Source organism: Equus asinus, chromosome 3 (assembly GCF_041296235.1).
Source record: "Equus asinus isolate D_3611 breed Donkey chromosome 3, EquAss-T2T_v2, whole genome shotgun sequence".
Lineage (NCBI taxonomy): Eukaryota > Metazoa > Chordata > Mammalia > Perissodactyla > Equidae > Equus > Equus asinus.
In genome coordinates, this window is record NC_091792.1 from 119,451,332 (window position 1) to 119,475,634 (window position 24,303).

Below are 24,303 nucleotides of genomic sequence, written 5' to 3' on the forward strand. Positions count from 1 at the left end.
TAGTATTATTGCAGTTTGCACTTGGGGAAACTGAAGCTTAGAGAGATTAAATAACTTGCCCAAGTTCATGCTGCTAGTAAGTGGGAGCTGGCATTTAAAACCCAGTGCAGTCTGACCTTAGAGTCCAAACTCGTAATCATTCTTCTCTATGACCTCTCTGCCTGCAATAAATTTATAACAGGTAATTACACATACTTACAAAGGTTTTGGATTGAAGGTCAGTTTAGCATGATAGTTGAGGATGTAATGGGGATAATAACAGTACCAAGTTCATAATGTTTGTACAAGGAATAAATTAGTTAATGTAATGCATTTAAAATAGTGTCTGGCAATGTAGTAAGCACTCAAAAAATGTTAGCTATTATTATTATGCATATTCTCCCTTAATAAGTATTTAATCTTGTATGGAAATTTATTGGCCCAATGTCTAAATAAAGTCTCTATAATTATGATTAAGACCTAGTCGTTAATAAAAATAAATTTAAAAGTCAGTAGCTGACTTCTTACACTTTGTAATACCCACGATAACACAAATTCCCAAATAAAAAGAGAAATTTGCATTATAAGACCATTAATAATTATTTTAATATTCTTTAAAGTGTTTGACAGGCACAAGCATTACATTCATTGCCCTAAATTGTTACTGTATATGGGAATGAACTTAAGAATGTAATAATTTTCTTATGTGGTTTCATTTCATTTTTTTTTACTTAGAGAAAAACGGTTACAGGAATGGAAAGCTCTTAAGAAAAAACAAAAATTTGGGGAATTAAGAGAAATTTCTGGAAATCAGTATGTGAATGAAGTCACAAATGCAGAAAGAGATGTATGGGTTATAATTCATCTATACAGATCAAGGTAATTACCATAGCATTTTTATGAAATGTTAATATACTAATGTTTTAAGGTATGTATTTCTGGTGTTAAGGTTTTATAAAGCATAAAACAAAGACTACTCAAGAAAAATATGTGTATATATATGTACATGTATGTATAGAGTCATTTGGCTTCAGGGATTAAATAAAGTATTTTAATATATCTTCATGTCTAACTTAAAGGACTTGTCACACTTCTTAGAAAAATAAGTACTCTTTGGCAGTTAATTAAAAAAAAATACTTGTTATGGAAAATTTCAAAAATACAGAAAAGTAATGATAAAGTGAGTGTCCTAAATAGTGGCCAGGTAGATTGAACAATGAACATTTTGCCATATTTGTATCATTTTGTGTGTGTGTGTGAATTTGCAGAACCATTTCAAAGTAAATTACACACAGCATGATGCTTTACTTCTAAATATTTCAGCATGTATCATCAAAACATAAGGACTTTTTTCTACATAACCACTGTTAAAAACAAAACGCCACCGAGTAAACGTGAAGATCTAATTGGCTTTATTCAATGATTCAGGAATCGGGCAACATCTCCTCTAGCAAGCAGAGAGATACTCCTAGGAGTTAATGCAAAATGGAAGGGTTTTATAGGAAGGAGGGTGGGGCAAGGAAGTTATTAGCAAAAAAAAAGAAAGGATTATTTTGGGTCAGGACATCTCCTCTTTGAGGGGGAGGGAAAGTCAAGGATTTCATTGTGCAGATTACCTCTTCTTCGTCTGGGGCATGGAGAGGGCCCAAGCCACAGATTACCTCATTGGTACTTTCCAGAAAATTCCAGACTGGTTGATGAAGACTACATTTCTGGGGAAGGTCAAAACTGCTATTACGTAAAGATTTAAATCTAGGTTTGGTATCATGGGCTTTAGCACAAGTGTTGCCATTTTGGTCCTGCGGTTTTTCTTTTTAACATAATACCATTTTCTCACCTAAGAAAATTAACAATAATTCCTAATAGCATCTAATACCCATTCCTTACTCAAATTTCCCCAACTGACTTCAAAATGTCATTTATAAATACATATGTTTTTGAATAAGGATCCAGTCAAGCATTATGCTGTGGATTTGGATATATCATGCCACTTAAGTCTTTTTTAAGAGAATATTTCCCTCACAGCCTCTCCAACCCCCAAACAGTTAATTTTAGAGTGACAAGTTGTGCAAGGTATAACCCCAATCTCCCTAGGCCTCACCAGCCCGGTATAATAATTGGGAACAGTGGACCTTTCCCCAACTCTGTGCCATAAAGGAGCCGCGAGCTCCCAGAGTTTCGTAAATCCCTCATCGAAACAGCCCCTCTAGCTTTAGTTCCCAGCCCCTCTGCCTGGGCTCGAAGCCAAACCAGCAACAGAGGCCATGACAGCAGCCCTCAGTGTTCTTATCTCGTTCTCTGAATAAAGAATTTCTTTTCTCTTCGGGTCCTTAGAGAAATTCTGTACAGAGCAATTTATGCAAATTTGAGCCCTGCTGTTTATCAGCTTACCAGTTCCTCAGACAAATATTGATAGGCTACCATGCCCCATAAAAGAAGATATTACTAACCAAGAGTGACAAATGTTGGAGAGGTTGTGGAGGAAAAGGAACCCTCATACACGGTTGGTGGGAAAGCAAACTGGTGCAGCCACTGTGGAAAACAGTATGGAGATTTCTCAAAAAGTTAAAAGTAGAAATACCTTATGACCCAGCCATCCCACTACTGGGTATCTATCCAAAGAACTTGAAATCAGCAATTCCAAAAGTCCCATGCACCCCTATGTTCATTGCAGCATTATTTACAATAGCCAAGATGTGGAACCAACCTAAGTGCCCAGCAACTGATGATTGGATAAAGAAGATATGGTATACATATACAATGGAATACTACTCAGCCATAAAAAAGGACAAAATCGTCCCATTCACAACAACATGGATGGACCTTGAGGGTATTATGTTAAGTGAAATAAGCCAGACAGAGAAAGACGAACTCTGTATGACTCCACTCATAGGTGGAAGTTAACATATAGACAAAGAGAACTGATTGGTGGTTACTAGGGGAAAGGGTGGGGGGAGGGCACAAAGGGTGAAGTGGTGCACCTACAACGTGACTAACAATAATGTACAACTGAAATTTCACAAGGTTGTAAACTATCATAATCTTAATTAAAAAAAGACGTTACTTTTATTGTAATAAAATGCTTGGTAATTAATTTTTGAATAATTTAAAGCCTTAAAAAGAATCATTTCTCGTTTTTCCTATACCACTTATCTGGTTAAACCAGTTCGTAAATACTTCTGATTTGGGTTCTTCACAAACAAGTATGAGAAATCCAACATTTACACTCCCGGAATCTGTGTGTGACAAATGTTAAATACTGAAGTGGTTCACTGAATGTCTTTTCGGAGACTCATTATGATCAGCAGAATAGATGTTGGTTCTGAACGCCCACACCATGGTATAAAATTATTTACATTAATGGTTATTTCTAGGTAAATTACTAGTTTTGACAAATCGTTTTCAAAAATTCTTCAAAGAGGTTGAATGTGTTTTAGTCTCAGCTAGGCTGTTTTAAACTGTCATATGCTTTGATGGACTCAGAGTAAGGATCTGTTTTTATAACATGTTAGGTATTTGTTACCTTCTCAGAAGGCTTTTTGGGGGCAATCTACAATAGTTACATAAAATATTAGTTTTCTTGACATTAAGAAAATGCACTCATATGTCAATATAAAAGATACATTTTAAGAAAATTAATGGATATTTTTTGCAACTAGACTTTTGGTAGTGAACATGATACAGTCTATACAGAAGTTGAAATATAATGATGTACACCTGAAATTTATGTAATGTTATAAACCAATGTGATCTATTTTATTAGACTGACATGAGTAGTCTGTTTTTTAAAGATACTGTGTGTACTGTTTCTCTTTTTTAGCATCCCAATGTGTTTGTTGGTTAACCAGCATCTTAGTCTCCTAGCAAGAAAGTTTCCAGAAACTAAATTTGTTAAAGCCATCGTGAATAGCTGTATTCAACACTACCATGACAATTGTTTACCAACAATTTTTGCTTATAAAAATGGTCAGATAGAAGGCAAATTCATTGGAATTATAGAATGTGGAGGGATAAATCTCAAGCTAGAAGGTAATGACATTATTTTAAAAATTTGTTTATAAAAAAAATAGGTGAAAACTTCTACATGTTAACAAGTATTATGAAAGTCTATTTCCGTAAAACATAAGGTTTTCCCCCTTGATTCCAGTCTCTTCTTTTATGCCTCCAGATTAATTTTTTGACAATAATACTCTTATTATAACACCCACTTGCTTAAATCCTTAATGGTTCCTTGTCTCAAATAAGTTATTTATTTTATTTTGAGGAAGATAAGCCCTGAGCTAACTACTGCCAGTCCTCCTCTTTTTGCTGAGGAAGCCTGGCCCTGAGCTAACATCCGTGCCCATCTTCCTCTAGTTTATATGTGGGACGCCTACCACAGCATGGCGTGCCAAGCGGTGCCATGTCCGCACCCAGGATCCGAACCAGCGAACCCCGGGCCACCGAGAAGCCGAATGTGCGAACTTAACCGCTGCGCCACCGGGCCGGCCCCTCAATTAAGTTAACAATTCAGAATTTCTGCTTGAGAATTTCCGCCCATGTAGCCAAATATATTTCTGGATGCTTTCCAGTTTCTGCTCCAGCCAGGTTCGCCTTCAACCACTACCCCAGACATACATTACTCATTTGTGATTTTTTGTTTCATACTCTTTCCCTATACCCAAAATACCCTACCCTTCTCTACCCTCGCTTCCAAACCCGATTCCTTCATGGGTTTCCTAGATTTCCATTTATCCCATTATGTGATTCTGGACCAATTATAATCTATCTTCATCTTCTCTACTGAATTTCTATAGCATATATTCTCTATACAACTTATTTTTCACTTATCCATGTACAATCTGATTTTGTTGGTTAATCAATTCTCTTTGAGTTTTGTCTCCCTAACAAGTACAAGGACCATGCTTCCTATTATTTTTTTTCATAGTACATAGCACAGGACTTTGATAATTTTTACTTCCTAGCCTAATTCTAAGGCCATATCCTTGATCTAGTCATTTCCTGGAACTACTTTAATTCTATATTTTTTAAATCTTTTTCTCTTACCATTGTGTTAAAGCCATCGTGAATAGTTGTTTTTAACAGCCATTCTTTCACTCTATCATTCCGCTAAAGCTGTTTGTTCACTGAGACCTCCAATACTTTAATTGTTCCAGAATTACCCCCTTTTCCTTCTCCTAGTCTCTAAGGTTCCTCTTCGTTTTACCACCTTGTTTTTTCTGCTTGGATCTCATCCCTTTAACTAAAAAAAATTAACACGTAGGAGTACAACAATAATATAGCAAACATTCATGAAATCATTTACCAAAAATAACAAAGGTGAACATTTGTTCATGTTTGCTTCAGCTATTTCTTTGTTTATTGTTGAAATAAACATTACAGATATAGTTGAAGTTACTTATATTTCCATTTCTAGTCCCATTCCCCTCCCTGCCTCCTTAGAGGCAATCACTGTCATGAATAGCATGTTATCTGGTCCATGCTTTTTTCAAATTGATATATTAAAAAAATTTTTGTTTGTCGTAAAATACACATAACATGAAATTTACCATCTTAACCACGTTTTAAATATATAATACAGTATTTTTAACTATAGTTACTATGCTGTACATTACATACCTAGGACTTATTTATTTTATGTTACTTTATTTAACCATTTTTAATTATATAGTTCAGTGACATTAAGTACATTCACACCGTTGTGCTATCATCACCATTATCCATCTCTAAAACTCTTTTCATCTGGCGTAACTGCAACTCTCTACCCATTAAACAATAATTCCCCCATTCCTCTCTCCCTCCAGCCCCTGAAAATCACCATTCTAATTTCTGACTTTATACTACTCTCAGTACTTCATATAAGTGAATCATAATAGTGTTTGTCCTTTTGTGACTGACCTCTTTCACTTAGCATAATGTCCTCAAAGTTCATCCATGTTGTAGCATGTGTCAGAATTTCCTTCCTTTTTAAGACTGAATAATATTCCATTATATGTTTATACCACATTTCATTTACCCATTCATCTGTCGATGGACACTTGGGTTGCATCTACCTTTTAGCTATTGTGAACAATGCTCCTGTGAACATGGATGTACAAATAATCGTTCTAGTCCCTGTTTTCAATTTTTTTGGGTATATACTCAGATGTAGAATTGCTGTATCATATGGTAATTCTATTTTAATTTTTTGAGCAACACTATACTGTCTTCCATAGTGATTGCGCTGTTTCACATTCCCAATACTGCACAAGGGTTCCAATTTCTCCACATCCTCACCAACATCTGTTATTTTCTGTCTTTTTTTATAGTAACCATCCTGATGTGTGTGTGCGGTGTTTTCCCCATTGATTTTTGTTTCCTATGTCATTTTTCATGGTTCAAAAAATGCTTCAATTTGTTTCTGAAATCTCTATGTTCCACTGGTCTATTTGTCTGTCCCTGAATCAATATAGCACTATGTTAATCACTATAGCTTTATAACAATCTGTTGTCTCTAGTAGAGCAAGTTTTCAAAATTTCATATAAATGTTGGAATTAGTCAAATTCTGTGAAAAAGCCTGTTGATTATTTATTAGAATCCTATTTATAGATTAATTATTGGAGACTTGATATCTTAATAACAATGAATGTTCCTATCCATGAATGAGATATATTTTGTCATTTATTTTGGTCTTCTTTAATGGTTTTTGTAATTTTCCTCATAAATATAACATATATATTATGTTTTTTAATGTAATATATTTTGGAATTTTCCTCATAAAAGCATTTTGTAATTTTCTTCATAAATGTTCTATTCATCTATACCGTACTTAGGAATAAATTTAACAAAATGAATTTGCAGGCATGGGGAATTTTTGGTTATCAATTTAATTCTTTTTAGTTTCTCTCTTGGATATATTTTGGTAATTCATATTTTTGTTGAAATTTTTCCATTAAAGTTTTCAAATATACTGGGGTAAGTTTTTTCATACTATTCTCATAACTTTAAAATCTTTACCGTAGTTATGCCCCATGTAAATTCTGTGTCTTATTTGGTTTCTTTCGCTTACTTGTGATCATTTTTGCCTGAGGTATGTCTGCTAGCCTCTTCAAAGAACCAGCTTTTGATTTTGTTGGTCACCTCTTACTGATTTTGTTTTTCTCTTTTTGCTAAAGTCTTTTCTTCATTATAGCCCTCTTTCTGCTTTCCTTGGGTTTGCTTTATTGTTTTTTCCCAGCTTCTTGATTTGAACTTTTAAACCACTTATTTTCAGTCATTTTAAAATAAGCAGTTTAACCATAAAATTTCCCTTTAAGTATAACTTTGCTATGTCTAATGTGTATTTTGATGTTGTAGTACTTTCATTGTCATCCAGTTCTAAATACATCATCACTTCCACGTTAATTTTATTAGTCAACTTGTGTTTCATATAGATGAGAAATTCTTTTTCTCATTTTTCCGAGATTTTTATCTGATTTAATGATGGATTATTTATTGCAGAACTTGAATGGAAGCTAGCAGAAGTTGGAGCAATACAGACTGATTTGGAAGAAAACCCCAAAAAAGACATTGTAGATGTGATGGTATCTTCAATAAGAAACGCTTCTATTTATGATGACACTAACAGTTCAAACAGTGATAATGATGATACCAAATAGAAAGAACTATGTAATAAATAGCTTGAAAGTGTTTATATACTGAATGTTTTATTTGCCACTGCCTTTACAATCAGAGGTTAGAACATTTATAGATTTATTTTTATTTTTATATTAGAATTATAGCTTATATGTCATTTCAGAAACTTTTAAGCATTTCAGAATATTCATTGCCTCCAACAAAATCAGAATTTTTACTGAACCCTTAATATTTTTCTGTGGCTTATCCTTTTTCCGACCCATGTTGGACAAAAACACAAATATTACAAGTCCTCTGTGTTGCCAACTCACTTCCAGAGAGGCCTATGAATGAAAATGATGAAAGAGAACCATGAAATTTCATTTAATTTATGTCAATAGATTTTAAACTCTATTATTTAGAGGCCTTGAGTGAAAATACTTAAGTTTATGACCATAGGCTTTTTCTTTGAAATCTCTTATCTATTCAAAAAATTAACCACTCAATAGAAAAGTGCAATTTAAAGATTCTGAAAAGTACATAAGAAACATTTCCACTCTTTATTACTGTTTTTAATAGTTCTGTTATTAAGCTAGAAGATTATTACATACTCTTACTAATAGTCAGACCATAGAATCATTAGAACTGTATAACATAACATGAAAGTTTCTAAGTCACGAAGAGAAGTGAGAAAAATATATTGTGAAGCTTATCTATGTTTTAATAGTAATTGCAGAAGAATTCATCATGAGAAAACATACAATATTAGGACACTGCAAAAGACTTGCAGGATGTTTTCTCTTGGTTTAATAATGAATACCACTTTTAGAGAAAAGGGTGGTAAATCAGCATGTAATAGTTCAATTACAGATTTTATTCTTCTGCTTTGTATTGATGAGCCACCATTCTGACCATGGATATTCACTCATGTTTGTGAGAGAATCTAAACTAAATTTAAATGATTAGATTACAAAAATAAATTGGTGAGAATTGAGGAAGTTTAACATGGAGTCAGGAAAAGGCTCTTTGCCGCTCTTGGGAGTGGGGATCATAAAGCCTGCAGAGAATGATGACGTGGAAGGAAAGTTAAATATAGATTTGAGTAAGGTAGTGATAATTTATTTTATTAGACAAGGTAATATCAAATGATCTAACTTTGGAAAGGATTGGGAGGACTGTTTTCTTCTGAGAAAGCAAAGGGCTTCTGAAAATACACATCTTCAGACAAAGGGAAAGAAAGTCGGGAGTCGTGTACAATGGCTTTTATGATAGCACTATGTACACATCAAGAGAAATAATTACCTATACTGGTCCGAGTTCTGAAAGTCTCCTTAACAAATGGATGGATAAATTCCTACTTAGGATAAAACAGTTGTGGAAATGAAAGGAAAAGTCATATTATCATAAAGTTAAAATGTAACTTTAATGCCATCTAATGCATATAAATATGAACATTATTTTCCCCTCCAATTGAAACCAAATGTAAAAGGTTGCCCTAAATGTAATTTTTTTTAGTAAATACATATTTATCTTTTGTCCTTTTCAAGTTAAAATTAACAGAGGAAATACTAATAGTATTTAAGATATATAAATAAAAAGACATATTTTCCTTTTAACTTAACTCAGATCCACCAGGTGGCAGTAAGTTTTTATCCACAAGCACAGTTCCTGAAGACTTTAACATTTGTAAAAATCATAAAATTACAGCGTGTTAGAGGTAGCTGGTTGTGATTCTAGCCTCAATCTTTTTCAGATGCACACACACACACACATTCTTCTCGCCAGTGCTGATGCCTGCCAACACAGGTCGGTACTACTTCCACACGTTACTTCATTTATACATTCTCACTTATGTAGGGTATAAATATTTGTCAGAATGTGGGGAAATTATTTAATATTTAATACTGTTTCCCATTTTATTGAATGAATTTTATTTGATAGGATACAAACATAAAAAGTTTTTTGAAATTGTCAATATTTAACCATTTTTGACCCACAAAAAAGGATATTTCATATATTCTAACCTAATATTTTTCTCTATACCTTGCTGCGAACCGTGCTCTGTTGAAACTGCCTTCCCCACTTTATGGTGTCTTGTTTGTCAAAGTGTGGTCCTAAAATCGGCAGTATCCCCAGGGAGCTCGTTAGAAATGTGGAATCTCGGGCCCCATCTCAGACTAACTGAATTGGAATTTTTGTTTTAATGAGATCCTTAGGTGATTGAGCAACACTGGGTAGCAAATACCTTAAAGATGTCTTGAGGATATTTTTTAATTCTTCCTTCATACTCTTAGTTATTAAATGTGTGTCTGGTTTAAAACTCCAGTCTCAGTTCCAAGGCACGCGTTTTCTAGCTGAAGTTGTGACTCAGGAACTCTGAACATGGAAGTTGTTTAGTTTTCGACCAGTTCTTTCCTTTTCTTTTAAAGGCCCATTCCCTCTGGTATTGGGGACTGGAAGGGAAATTAGAGAAGAAAGGGATAAGTTTCTCTTGACTGGGTAAGTACAATCCAAGTTGCATCTACATGTTCACTCTTTCACGGGCACATTGAGTTCTCCTAGAAACCCTGAGGTCGCTTCGCCACTGCACAGTTCCTTGACATGGGAGATCAGTCTGCAACTTTCTCTCTTTTAATCTCTCTCAGTTCCCACTCCTAGAAGTATACTCAGCCTCTTGTTGCTAGAATTTCTTTCCCCTTATGTGTCAAGATGGTTCAAATCTGCATGGCACTTTCTTGTACTCAGCATCAATGGACCCAGCCATGCCAAATTGTAGGAGTGCACATTGTTTCACTTCAGCCCACTCCCTGGCCAGCTGTTTCTCTCCAAGTCTCTATCCTCCTGTTCATGTAGGTGCAGGGCACATCAACAAATCTGCCAATGGATGAGATGCCAGTCTCTCTCATTACAGTCACCTCCAGTTTCTCTAGCTGATTCTTGGAGCCTTGTTCACGTAATGTGAAGTGGGGTGGGGGATAAATAGGAAAGGAACAGAACACTCTAAGAACCCAATAAGACATGGCTCCGATGATTTGCGCATTCTCCTCTTCCCAAGTGTTCTGCTTATATGGCCTAAGAGTAAGGGTTGGAGATTTTGACTATGGCAGGCCCAGTTTTGTCAAGCTTTTATTCCTGATCCCAATGTTTAGTCTGGCCCCAAATGTTGGCAGCTATTTAGAAAGTGAGTACTTCATACTCTTTGTTCCCTATTTTGGACCTCACTCAGCATCCTCTTCTAAAGTGTTAGCTGTGTCTTATAGTGTTGCATATTCTTGTGGGTCCTCAAATATTGAACTACTAACACAGTATTAGTACATCATATTTCACTAACTGATTTCAGTTTTTATCTCCCATTTGTACTTTAATACACATTACAAGGTTACTTTTTGACAAGATTATAATCTGCCTACAATCATAATTTGGGATATAAGGATGATCCTCAAAATCTTCTGGCATGTTTTACCTTTCATCTCATTCATTTATTCAATCATTCATTTACCTCAGGCATTGAAATGGATGCTGCATATACAGTGGTGAACAACATACATGGTTCTTGCTTTCTGGAGTTTACCACATGGTGGTGGGGAAGATAGCTAATAGATAAGAAAACAAATTCAAACAAATATATGTGAAATTTAAACTTATAAGTATTATGAAGGAAATAGTGGACACAATAATAGAGACTAACTGTGGGTACTATGTGGGGGGACAGATGAGAGATGGGAAGGAGACCTCCTTAAATAGGGTAATTAGATCCTTGAGACATGACGACTGTGGAGGAGCCAGCCATGAGAAAAGGTAGGAGGGTGGTCCAGGCAAGGGCACAGCTTATGCCAAAGCCTGAGAACAGAGAGATTAGCAAGGAACTGAAAGAATTTTCTGGGTGGGAGTATTATGAGAAAAGGAGAAAATGGTAGGACATGAGTTTGGAGAGGTAGCAGGGGCTAGATCAAACAGGGTATTGTGGCCATGATTAGGAATTTGGATGTAATGGGAAACAATAAAATGGTTTTAAGTACGAACTGTGATTTCATTTATATTTTCAAAAGAAGAGTCTTACTGCTCCGTGGAGAATAGATTGAAGGGAGCATCCAAGATATTTGAGACTCAAGAGGAGGCATCAGGTAGGCAATTGGACATATGTGTATGGAGCCCAGTGGAGAAGTGTAGGCTTGAGTTACAGATTTGTGAGTCATTTCAACCATTCCTAGAGTTCCAACAACAAATTGTAAAAACCTAAAATCATCATCCTTACCATCCAACCTTTATCTAGTAGTTTATAATTTACTTTTGATTATCACAATTCTCTGAGATACTTATTCTTCTGACTTTACAGATAAATGCTCTGAAGCTTAGAGAAATTATTTAACTTGCTCAATGTCTCTTAGTGTTAGTCAGGATTTAAGTCTAGACTTTTGACTACAAGTCCATAACATGACCTCATATTATTGTACTTCCCCCTATTTTAAAGAGTCTAGAAAGAATATGAGTAATTGGCTAAACCATGAAGGTTTCTTTTGAAAAAAACTTACCTTATATTCTCTATTATACATATCTTAAACTTCCTGTGTTCCAATTCATCTTAAACTATGGTGGTAAAACTAGGAATGTCAATGAAAGGATAAATGAGAGAGATATTATGAAAGAACAGAAAGGACTTTGTGATTGATGGGCCATAGGGAACTAGGGGAAGAATTTGAGCAAAAGAGATGTAAGTACACAAAAAGGAAGACCATTAAATCATTAATAACAGCCAACACTAATATGGGATTTCTTATGTAGTAGGTACTATTATACACACACATCTGTATCAATTTATCTTTTATGTCTCCTCTCAATTATCATGTGAGAAGGGATTGTTATTATCCTCATTTTACAGATGAGGAAACTGAAAAACAGAGAAATAACTTGCTCAGTGATGGGGCTGAGATTTAAATCCAGGCAGTTTAGTTCCCGTTCTGTACTCTTAACCACTATGCTGTATTGCCTCTATCAAGACACCAGCTGGGGGAATTGGTTGGGAAGGGAGTGGGAAATGTTCAGTTTACTAGTAAGGCATACAAGAAGGAATGAACAGAATATTTGAATTACAATTGTGTTTAAGGAGAAGATTTAGGCTGGGGGAGAAATTTAGGATCTATGAAACTATGAAGCAGGATTTTTGTTTTAGGGAAAAGTGGAATCTGCAAGTTGGAAAAATTATTACAAATATCTGATACAGTTTTCTTCTTGGAGAGAATATGGGGAAGAAAGGATAAGTTGTGAACTGACTCTGGGAAATGTTCAAGCAGAGGCAGAGGACTGAGCAGAAAAACGGGATTATCAAGAGGTCTTGGTAAATGATTAAATACAGAAAGTGAGAGAGGAAGCAGTCAAAGATGAACATGATTTGATCCTGGTTACTAAGAGGACAATGGAACCATTAAAAAAGGGCAAAGGTATTTTTGAAGATATGTGTTCTAGATGATGTAGAATATGAGGAGGGATCCCTTCCTCTAGAATAAAGTCCAAACATCTACATCCTAGAAAAAGCATTCACACTCTCTTGTCTGGCTGCAACCTGCTATGGCATAAGTGAGGCTATTTTGTCAGGCTAAAGGGCCTCAGCCCCTCCTCTGTGAGACTACCCGCTGCTCTGCACATACTCTAAAAAATTCACATGCTCTCCTGATTTATGGCCTCTGCTTACGTATGTATTCCCCGATAGCTTAATAAGTTAAAACTTTGTTCTATGAGTTTGTTTCCAGGAACATGCTGACTACAGGTGGAAAACATACCTACAAGGTATCCATTACAGGTGACAGAAGAATGGAGCAATGTGATGCCTGGCGCCCTTCACACCTGGAGACCAACATCCCTGGACCACCTCCTCACTCCCCATTTTTCCTATATAACCACCTCAAGATTATGTAATTTTTGAAGATGGTTTTTTTTTTTTTTTAAAGATTTTATTATTTCCTTTTTCTCCCCAACACCCCCCGGTACATAGTTGTATATTCTTTGTTGTGGATTCTTCTAGTTGTGGTATGTGGGACGCTGCCTCAGCGTGGTCTGATGAGCAGTGCCATGTCCGCGCCCAGTATTCGAACCAACGAAACACTGGGCCGCCTGCAGCGGAGCGCGCGAACTTAACCACTCGGCCACGGGGCCAGCCCCTGAAGATGGTTTTTTTTGAGACATTAGTCTTGCCATCTTCCCGATTATGCTAGCTAATCAAAACTTTCTCGATCTCTAACTCATTGTGATTAATTGGCTCAGATCCTGGCGAGCAGAGCAAGCCCATTGCTTGGTAACACTACCTTATCAGTATTACATATTAACCTTACTTCCTCTTTTGCTACCAGTATCAGTTAGGATTCATGATCTCAAGTGACAGAAAACCTCTCATTAGTTTAAGCAATGAAACAAACACATGAAAGAATTTATTGACTAATTTAACTGAAATTTTCAGAATTATCTAGTCCACATTGGATTCGGGGCATCAAATATGTCTCCAAGCCAAATCTCCACCTTTGAATCTGCTTTTTTTCTATGTTGCCTTCCTTTGCAGAATTTGTGAGTGAGGAAAGATGGCTTCAGGCCTCCATTTTTCCAGATTAAATCCACTGGAAGAGAGAGCACCCTTCTTGGTAACTCCAGCCTAAGGGAGAGGATTAACTCAAATGTGCTTTCCCCCTGGAGTCTTGCCCCAGCCATATGGGCTGAGAGTGAAGAAAAGATAGTTCTCCAAAGGAAATTATCAGAATAGGGAATGAATGCTGAACAGGCAAAAACGTCTGCTAAAATCTCTTCTGCTACATGAAGTTAGCAAATCATGCTTTCGCTCTCGACAGAAAAATCCTCAAGTGAAGGATCAGGGATCTGAGTAAGTTCCTCAATTTTGACGTTCTGTTTTTCTGAGTATCCAGCGAGAATCTGAAATGTTTACTGAGGTGAACATGAGGTTACCTTGAAGGGAGGATTTTATAGCCAAAAGTTTACTTTTTGAAACAAGATGGCTTCTATTTCAAATCCGAAGGACATTAAAATATGACAACTACTAGGAATGAGGACGGTAAAGAGCTCTTTCCCAATAATTTACAAGTACTGAAATGTGCTTTCCCATGTGAGCTGCGTGTGTCTTAAGCATCAAGGGCAGTAATTTCCCAGAGATAATCAAGAAGTATTCACACTTTTTTTTTTTTGACAAGGGAAGCCACACAAATTAGGGTACTGGTCTATCCCCCCAGCTTCATCCCCTATCTTCCATCGATACACTGTCACCTGGCCTTTAAGGAAAACTCCAAATGAACACATCCTGACCTTCTTTTGCCTCCCTCCTCCCGCCAAGGGTGCATGTCTTATCTCTCCAGGCGCACCCACCAATAAGAAGCGACTCAAGCCGTGCTCCTCCAGGAGAGGGGGAAAAGATGTCCCCGGCGGTCCAGGCATCTTCGCAACCCCCCTCTCCCAGGCGCAGGAGAGGAAACGCGAGTGATGTCCCTAGAGCGGGGGAAAAAAGTCTTTCTCCCGCCAACACCCGAAAAATCCTCCCTGGCGTCGCAAAATGATTTGCTTTTCAAGGGAGAAAGGGGCCCCGTTTTGGCCTCCAGATCCCTCATCCGGCAGGAAGCTCTTCCTCCTCCTCGCTCCCTGCATCGAGGGTGAAAGCCAAAGCCATCGCGATCAAACGCTACCGCTCCCCGGACCAGCCGCGCGCTCCACCCGACCAGGCCCCGCCTCCCAGCTTTCCAGTAACCAGAGCGGGAAGGGGGCTCCGGGAAGATCCCTGTGTCCCTCAGCGCCGGGCGGCGGCCCAAGGAAGCGGAGGTCTCCTCGGACGCCCGGGATCCCCTCCGCGGCTCCGCGCTGCCTAACGGGGCAAGTCGCATGCGCACCGAGACGCGCCCGGGAAAGCGAGAGTGAGGGGAGGGGCGAACGCAGAGCGCCGGCCGTCGGAGCCCGCGGGGGTCACTGACGACGCATGCGCCGGGAGGGAGCGCAACCACAGAGTCGGCTTGCGGCTGCCGGCTTCGGAAAGGAAACCCCCGACAGCGAGAGCGCAAAGGAAATCTGGCCCCCGACGCGTGCGCGCTGCCGGTGAGTGGCGTCCCACCGGGTGGGCCCCGGGCCTGACGTCCGCCGGTAGGCTCGCCTCGGCGGCGCATGCGTGCTCCCGGTGCCGGTGGAGGAGGGGAAGGGAAGGGAGGGGGAGGAGGAGCCGGCGGCTGTAGCGGTGACTATTTTGGGGGTGGTGGGGGGCGCCACTCACTGGCCCAGGTGCTGCTTGTGCCGGGAGCCGCGGTGTCTTCGGGACGCGGCCGGGGTAGTGGTTCCGAGTCACCGCAGCTGGACTCCAAGGTGGGGGAGGGAAGAAGCCGGAGCCGCCGCAAGCCGCACGGTGAGGGCGCGGGGAAGGGGAGGGAGCGGGGGGCGGTGAGTGCGGGCCGGGGGCGGCGGCCAAGGGAGGGGAAGGCGGGAGCCGAAGCCCAAGTTTTGCCCGTCGCCCTGATGTGTCTGTTCCTGGGAGTTGGGGCGGAGGCCCGCCCTGGCTGAGGGGCCCTCCGGGGCAGCTGGGGTTACCTGCGGGGCAGGGGCGGGATTGGGGTGCGCGGCGGGGCGGGGTGGCCGGGGCTGGGGCCGATTCCCGCGTCAGGGCGGCCGGGAAAGCCGGAGACCTGGTGCCGGGAGGGCTTTCGCTGGGGACCCGCTAGGCCTTGTGACCCACTTTATTCCTGTCACAACTCGGGCACGTTTGGAGCGGCGCCCAATGGGGCGCCGGGGCGGCCAGCTCCTCCGGGGAACCCCCGCCCTCCCGGCGCCCGGCCCGCGCGCCTCCGTCCGCAGTCCGAGCGGCCGCCGCCGCCGCCGTGGGCTGGTTCCGTTAGTGGTCGTGGTTCCGGGGCTCGGTCCACAGGGAGCGCGCGGCCCCGCGCGCCCGGCTCGAGCGACGGCGCTGGTTCGAGGGCTCCCCGCGCGGCGCCGGGGCTTTGCTTCCTGCGATCGCCCCCCGCCTCCCCGCTCCCTGTCAGCGCCGCCGCTGGCTTTTCCAGACCCCTTGCGCCGGCGAAGCCCGAGTCTCCGGACCTGGTCCTGGCGCTCTGGCCCCCGGTGTGTCACTGGCGGCACGTTGCGTCGCAGGGCTCACATTCTTGAGCGTGTTTTCCCTGGTGTGAAAGTCGTCCTGTTAATAGTGGGGAGCAGCATCCTGAAAGATCAAAGCCTCGGCCTCGACCTGGCGGATGAGAGATCGAATCAGGTGGCCGTGTCTTGCCATAAGAGTGCCATGCTGTACGACTTTAAGGCTTTCTAGCCTTTTTTTTTTTTTTTAAAAAAACAATGTTTTCTTTTACAGTGAAAGAAAAGCACAAGAAGTAAAGAAACTTTCACAGTGGTTGTTGATTTGACTGTTACGCGGATCCCCCCCGAATCGGAAAAAAGGTAATTTCACTTGAAGATTTCCTTCTGTTTTAAGTGATCAGGAGAAAATTGTGGAATGTTTTCCTTCTACCTGCTTGAGAAACAAACGTCCTGAAAAGGATATAATTTAGAGAATGAGTCGCTTCTGAAAGTTGTCCCTTGGGGTACTTCAAATCTGGTTTGTTTTGAAGTCTTGTTGGAGGAAGGAAGCTGCCAGGTGTTCAGGAGTCGACGGAGCAGAGTGTCGTTCAAGGTTAGCCTGAAGAAGATAGATGAAAGTTGTGGTCGAACTAGTCGTGATCAGCTATGAGAAAAAGGAGGAGGAAGCTTTCTGTGCACTGACATGGAAAGATCTCCGAAATCTGTCACAAAGTGAAAGAAACAAGGTGTAGGACAGTGTGAATAACGTGCTACTTTCTGCGTCAAGCGGGGAGGTGGAATAAGAACGCAAACTTGTGTTTGCTCTGCTACGTATAAAGAAGCTCTGGGAGGATGCTGGAAAACTAATCGCGATGGCGGGGGGAGAAGGGAGAGGTAGCCTGGTGAGGGGAGGATGGGAAATGAGATGTACCCTGTGTATGTCTTTATCTTTAAAAAGGTTTGTGACCATCTAATGGATTCATAAACCAGATTAAACAAAAATCCTCCTTTCCAAAATAATTTGCTGGGTGGTTTTTGTCTGCTTGTCTCTCTTCCCTAATTTTTGTTGATTTTGGCCATTTTCAATATGATTTCTCTTAATATTTTTTAGAAAAATGAACTAACATTGAAAGAAGGTTAGGATGTTTTAATTTTTAAGATGCTGAAGTCACAGATAAATTTAACTTTTAAAGATGTTTAGTCATGTTGTGCTTTGCTAAAATATATAGTGACATTGTTTGCATTGGGTATTATGGCTGGATTATGCTTTTCAGAGTATAGTTTGTGTCCCCCCCCCGCCTTTTTTCGGGAGTCATAGTTGCATAAAATTTTGCTTTTGCGTTTTTAATCCCACAGTTGTCATGACAGACAATTGGAGAATATGAACACTCCATTAAAATGATGATAAAATTAATTGTCCAGGTAGTTTGCTCTTTGGGAAACTGTTTCTCTTAAGGGAATCAGACATGAACCTCAGTGAAATGTAAATTTATCTGTGTATATATAGTTACTTCTTATGAAAAATTTAAAACTGAGAGGCAATGTTCTATTGGTGCAAAAAACTAAAAATTTTTTATGACTTATGAATTGCTGTAAACATTGTATTAAGATTTTTTAGCTCTGCCAGCCTAACCTTTTTAATTAGGTTACAATTGAAAAGGGGATTGTTAGAGTGGATATAATTTTGAGGGGAGGGTACTCAAACTCCCTCTGGTGGTTAATATTATATAATCAGAGTAGTGAATGTTGAGTAGTGGGTGACAGTTGCTGTGGGCATTTTATGTTACCAGTATTCCTTTTTATTTTGTAGGCTAGGATAATTGTATTATTTCTCTTTCTTCTGTAGATCTCTAGTACCCAGACTTTTGCAAAATGACCTTTATTTTTCATTTTCATTCCATGTGGGTCTATTCAATCTTTTTGAAAAAATAAAATCACGTTTTAAAATTTCACTTAAAATTTTGTTCTTAAAATTACAGAATTGATGCCCATGAAAAATTAAAACAATACAAGGTATATATAGTAAGTGAAAACCCACTTTGCACTCTTTCATTTCTATCTCACATCCCTCCCCAGAGATAACTGCTGTTAACGTTCTAGATCTTTTTCTGTGCATTTATAAACATATTTCAATCTTGAAAATTGAGTTGCCTTGATTGATTCTCTGATATGCCAGTTTGCCTCTACCGTGCGCTCTGTTACTAGCCACAGGACAGGGAAATGACTTGGAGTATGTCAGAAAGTTTAACATATGGTATACACCTTAGGACATACTCATCTTTTGACTTGTGAGGGGCCAGTCGGTTTGGGGTGCATTTATAGAGTTTGCAGTGAGGTCTTACTGGTGTGAGCTTTATCTCGTGTAGATTGAATTCAGCTGAAAGACTTGGATTCCATGGCTTCTAGAGGATTCCTTAGGGTCCACATTCTAGAGTTTTCTTTGGGTTTTGACCTGGTCAGTTGCTCACAGGTGAAAGGTTGATTTTATTCTCCTGTAGTCGCAGACCACTAGAAAGCCACCTAGATTACCTCAGCCTCTCCAGGTCCTCTGAAGAGAACATAGGCGGACTGTGTCCTTAACCAAGAGAGACTGATTGACTTGGATGGAATCATCCTTGAAGGGGAAAAGGGAGAATGTGCCTTTTGGTCTGGTTTGTGCTTAACTGACAGCAGACAAGTTGTGTGCACACTCCCAGCCACCCCCATCCTCCCCTGAGTAGAGAACACTACCTTTCTAATAGTTCCAGAGGGTGGTTTTGTTTTTTTAACCAAGCTGCAAAGAATTAGCAAGCTTAATTCTTGTTAGCTGATAGAGTCTGCAGAAAGTTCACACTATTAATCAAGACTGTTTACTAAGCTATGCGTGATGCATAGAAAGATGCAGTGTGAATGACACTGCCCTCAGTGGATTTGATATCTAGTATAGCTAAAAGAGCATTTACGTAACGATTATAACATAAGATAGTAAATGATAGGTTCCAGAAGGAAAACATACATAAGATTTGCAAGGGTGAGACTGTTTCCAGCTTTTTATTTTTTTGGTCATGGGGTTTTGAGGGAGATTATATATCTCAACCTTTTAAATAGTTAAGAAAGGATGGAACAAACTTAGAAAGCTCAAATCTCAGCCCTTAAGAAGTAAGGAGGTAAGGAGTTAAGTTGCAGCCTTACAGCAGGCATTTATGAGACTAATTGATAGTTGCTTTTTTGTTTGTTTTTATTCTATTCTGCAGGAAAGAGCCATTTGATGTTTTATTTGATAATTATAATACAACCTCTCTTAGATTTTAGGATTGTTAGAAGGATTAAATTAGGAAATTTAATTCTCAGTTAGCTATTGTCTACCATCTAATGTGTCAGGCAGTGTTAGTATTAAAAGTAAATTGTTTCTTCTTATCTCATTTCCTTTCCTGAAAGCACATATTTAATGTACGATCTCCCCCACATTTGTACTTCTGGTGCTGTGTCAAATATTTATTTGCTGCAAATATTTTGAACTATGAAAGCAAACAACATTGTGAAAAATCAAAGTTCTGCCTTATAGCAAAACTACCTTTTGTTGTGTGTGTGTGTGTTTCCTTCCATGTCTTTGCAGATGCATAAAGTAAAATATTTTTTTACGTGTAGTTTCTTGTGGGCATTGTACCAGTAGACATTGCATTTTGTCCTTTTCTGAGTCTAAAATTCTAGAGGCAGTTGTATGAGTTATTTATAGAAGACTTTTAAGTGTCAGAGCAATTTAATCTTGCTAATTGACTGTAATTATCATGATGGCATTTATATTTGTAGGTTGCTTTACAACCATTTGTTAGGCATTTTTTATAGCTTTGTTAGATGTAGCTTCTGTGAAATAGGTGGATAAGAGATTCCTGTAGTTCTCTATATTTTCAATTATGTAAATGTTATATTACCTGAACTCCTCCTCGTAAGTGTATTGTTGACTCTGAGTTATCACTTGTTTTAGGTGTTTATTTCACAAAGGTGTAATTCTGCTTATTTTAAGTCTTAGAAGTCTATAGAAAAGAAATCACTTCTAAAAGAAAAGGACAAATCAAATTTTTATGAATTGCTTTTGACTTTTATAGTATACTGTTTAGGATGTAATTTACTTTTTATTTTTCAGAAATATTTTCATAAATAAAATATTTTCCTTTCTCCATTAATAAGATCAAATAGTAAGACAAAAATTCCCATCTTTTCCAGAGTGCACATTTAATCAGATATTTAAATTTTTAGTTCTCACCCAAAATAGTGGAAAATGAAAATACAGGTTGATTCATCTTTAAAGGTTTTGTATTTTTAAAAAACCCTGCAAAGGGGAGTGCTACCAATGAGGGATAAACCATATGTCTAGCTAAGAACTTATCATTTGTATTAAAATATAGATTTAGTGTAAATAGTTGCGTTTCTTTCTTAATCTCTTTCCCCTCAGTTGTAAAAATAGAGCATCCCTAATGTAGCAAATTTGGGAAACATGAAGAAAAGCGTGAATTAAAATTTTAAAATATCACTGGAAGTCTCCATCACCAGGAGATGCGATTGTTAACCTTCTGGCATGTCTTCTTCCTGCATTTTGTTTAGCCATTATATATGTGCATGTCCACTTATAGCCTCGTGATGTTTACAGATGGGCTCATAATGCATCCACTGTAGTGCAACTGTTCACTTAACAGTGAATCTTGAACATTTTTATGTCAGTATTTTTCTATAACATTATTTTTAATAGCGATGTAGTATTCTTATCTATGTTTGTGTGGTTTACCTAGTGGTCTTTTTCTGTTGGACACTTAAGTTTTCAATTTTTAAAATAATAAATAATGGTGTCACTTTTAGAAATGGCAGCATTAGTAAGCAGGTAGAGTTGTTACTTGAAAAAAATTTCAATAGAGTAGTCTCAGTATCAAGTAGAATGATACTGAGTTTGAGTTAATATCCAGATTAAACAAATTTTGTGCTTTATGTTGAAAAAATGTGCTATAAGTGTATAATAAATTATGTAATAATGGTCCATAATAAAGTGAATCCAAATTTTTATAATGGCATATTTTTTAAAAATATGTTTTACTTTGAAGGTATTTAACAACCTTTGCATTTCCCGAGCATAAATCATTTGGATGGCAATGCTTTTGAACTAGCCTTCTAAGTAGGGTGGGAATCTATGAAGCAGTCCACACACACATTTAAAACTTGAGCTATAACATTTTTATTTTTACAGTGGATTAAGTTCAACAGAGTTTTTTTGATTGCTCCAAACCACGTCCTTAAAAGGAAAGTCTAGATGTCAAGAAGGAATCCTTTATCACACAAAGAATTGCGTTCACTTCATCTAGGGTTTCTGTGACATTGTATTCAACTCCTAGATATCTGTATCCTCCAGTTTAAACTGGGGAGAAAAACTGTTATGTTAAACTGTTTTCAAGAGAAAATAGATATGATCTTTATGGTTTAATGCAGTGGTTTTAATGTGTCTTCTGTTGTCTGTTTTTGGAAGTTACACATTTTCTCAGGTTTTTATGAATACCACTTTTGATAGTGACTGTCTTTTATTTATTTCTCTTTTGTCATGAAAATAGGAAGTTTTTTTTTTTTTAAGATTTTATTTTCTTCCTTTTTTTCTCCCCAAAGCCCCCCGGTACATAGTTGTATATTCTTCGTTGTGGGTCCTTCTAGTTGTGGCATGTGGGACGCTGCCTCAGCGTGGTTTGATGAGCAGTGCCATGTCTGCGCCCAGGATTCGAACCAATGAAACACCAGGCCGCCTGCAGCAGAGTGTGCAAGCTTAACCACTCGGCCACGGGGCCAGCCCCCAAAATAGGAAGTTTTTACATGGTTGTTATTTCTTCTATTTAATTATTCTCAGTGACATGACCGATTCTTAAAGTATCTGGTTTTATTCTAATAAAGCTTCTTGTTATTTGTTGACTGAAGCTTAATAACAAAGACAGCAAACTACTTTAACAAGGTTTCAGTTAGTTATAAGTATAGCATGGTGTAGCGATTAAGAGTGCAGGGCTCTATAGCTAGCCTGCTTGGCATTCAAATCCTGACAATTGCTAGCTGGTTGTATCACCTTGGACAAGCGTTACTTCAATTTCTCACTGTAAAATGAGGATAGTACTACTTCATAATATTATGTAAGGATTAAATGAGACAATAAATACAAATTACTTAGAACAATGACTGTCACATAGTTAAGTGTTCAATAAATGGTAGATGTTATTATTCCTGTTGTTTTGTTACTTTCGTAGTGTGTACCAAACATGGCTCATCTTTTTTTTTGGTGGGTGGCGGTGCTCCCAAATTAAATATATTTAAGTCAGTTGCTTAGAGTTTTGTATTTGCATAGAGAGTTTGAGAGTATTTGGCTTTTTAATGTGACTTAGAATAATAAAAATGGTACTAGAACATGTTTCCAAGATGCATGGTATTGTATGTCTCTTTGAAATCCCTTTGCCATGTAAAGTTTTGATTCATGAAACTGATGACTGGTTTCTTCTTGTTGAAATTTAAATTTTTGTTGAAACAATTTTAGAAGAAATTATTTAGGAAAAAATCCACAAATTAAAATGAAAAATGTTGACTTAAATTTTATTTTACAACTTTAGCTTATCATATACTTCAATGAAATTTCACAGATTTTTTATTAGAAGCAAGAAGGGAAATGAGAGAACCGTTAGTTATTGGAAAAAGCTATTTCTCTTTGCAACTCTTACCTGCTACTTTTTGTCTCCATCAGAAATAGTGATGATATAATGTATTTGTAATTATAAAGGTGTCTTAGTTTCACCAGTAGAGTTTATTGTGTGAAATAAGTTTACATTGTTTAGCTTCCTTTTAGACTGGATCATGTTCTTATGTTTTTTGTAAGTTTGTTACTTTGTTTCATTATTAAAATTTATAATCTGATTTTTTTTATTTTGAAAATAGTTCTGTGGTTTTTATAAAAATGAGTCTTGCCCCTTAGGAAAGAGTTAAAGTACCAAAAGCACAAAGAACATCTATGATGAAAAAAAATCACCTAAAATCTCAAAGATAAGCCCTTTTAATTTTTTTTTCAGCATTTGCTGAGGCATTTCTGTGTGTGTGTGTGTGTGTACATGCATGTTACAGTTTTTTATCATGGTGTTTTTCTGGATGTCTGTGCTTGTAAATAAATACAGATTTTCCTTAATTTATCTAGTGTTAGTCTTTTACTTTGAGTATTTATTAGTTCATTTACATTTTTGCTGATAATAGTTGAGTCTAACTACCATCACCTTTGACTTCTCTGAGTTATGTGTCTTGTATTCTTTTTTATCCCTCCTATTTTGCTTGCTTTTGTGTTAATCAAATTATTTTTATCCCATTTTTCCCACTATTAACTTGTTGGTTATATATTCTTTCACTGTATCTTTAGTGGTTATACTAGAGATTACAACAGGCATACTTGACTTAATTAGCATAATACAAATTACTACTTTTAGCATCCCCCAAAAATGCCAGTTTCTTACACTTTAACTCTTACTCCAACCTTATTGCCTTACTATAATTCTGCATTTTATTTGTACATATTTTAAACTTGGGAAGACATTATTAATAGGGTTTTAGACAGTCTGTTTTTGTTCATATTTACCCTTTCCAGGTCTCTTCCTGCTTTTCTGTGTTTCTGTCTGGGATCATTTTCCTTGTGTGAATAGCTTCCTTTAGTATAT

The 24,303-nt window shown here is 38.0% G+C and overlaps 2 protein-coding genes across 47 annotated transcripts in view; both read left to right on the top strand.

Annotated features, from left to right (window-relative positions):
• PDCL2 (phosducin like 2) overlaps positions 1-7,741 on the top strand; it is a 40,711-nt gene extending 32,970 nt beyond the window's left edge. For both annotated transcript variants that reach the window (XM_014850162.3, XM_070505863.1), the window contains 3 exons: positions 715-858; positions 3,800-4,008; positions 7,460-7,741. In XM_014850162.3, the coding sequence (XP_014705648.1) occupies positions 715-858; positions 3,800-4,008; positions 7,460-7,617 (511 nt within the window). In that variant the 3' untranslated portion in view covers positions 7,618-7,741. The remainder of the gene's footprint in view (positions 1-714; positions 859-3,799; positions 4,009-7,459) is intronic.
• A 7,493-nt stretch (positions 7,742-15,234) lies between these two features.
• Positions 15,235-24,303, top strand: part of CLOCK (clock circadian regulator) — a 123,258-nt gene continuing 114,189 nt past the window's right edge. For 9 of the 45 annotated variants that reach the window (XM_070505833.1, XM_070505836.1, XM_070505835.1 and 6 more), the window contains exons 1-2: positions 15,731-15,953; positions 16,908-16,993. The gene's annotated coding sequence lies outside the window, so the exon portion shown is untranslated. Of the gene's footprint in view, positions 15,653-15,716; positions 15,954-16,372; positions 16,812-16,907; positions 16,994-24,303 lie in introns of those variants that run through there. The other 36 variants (XM_070505832.1, XM_044766006.2, XM_070505853.1 and 33 more) reach the window with 20 other exon arrangements.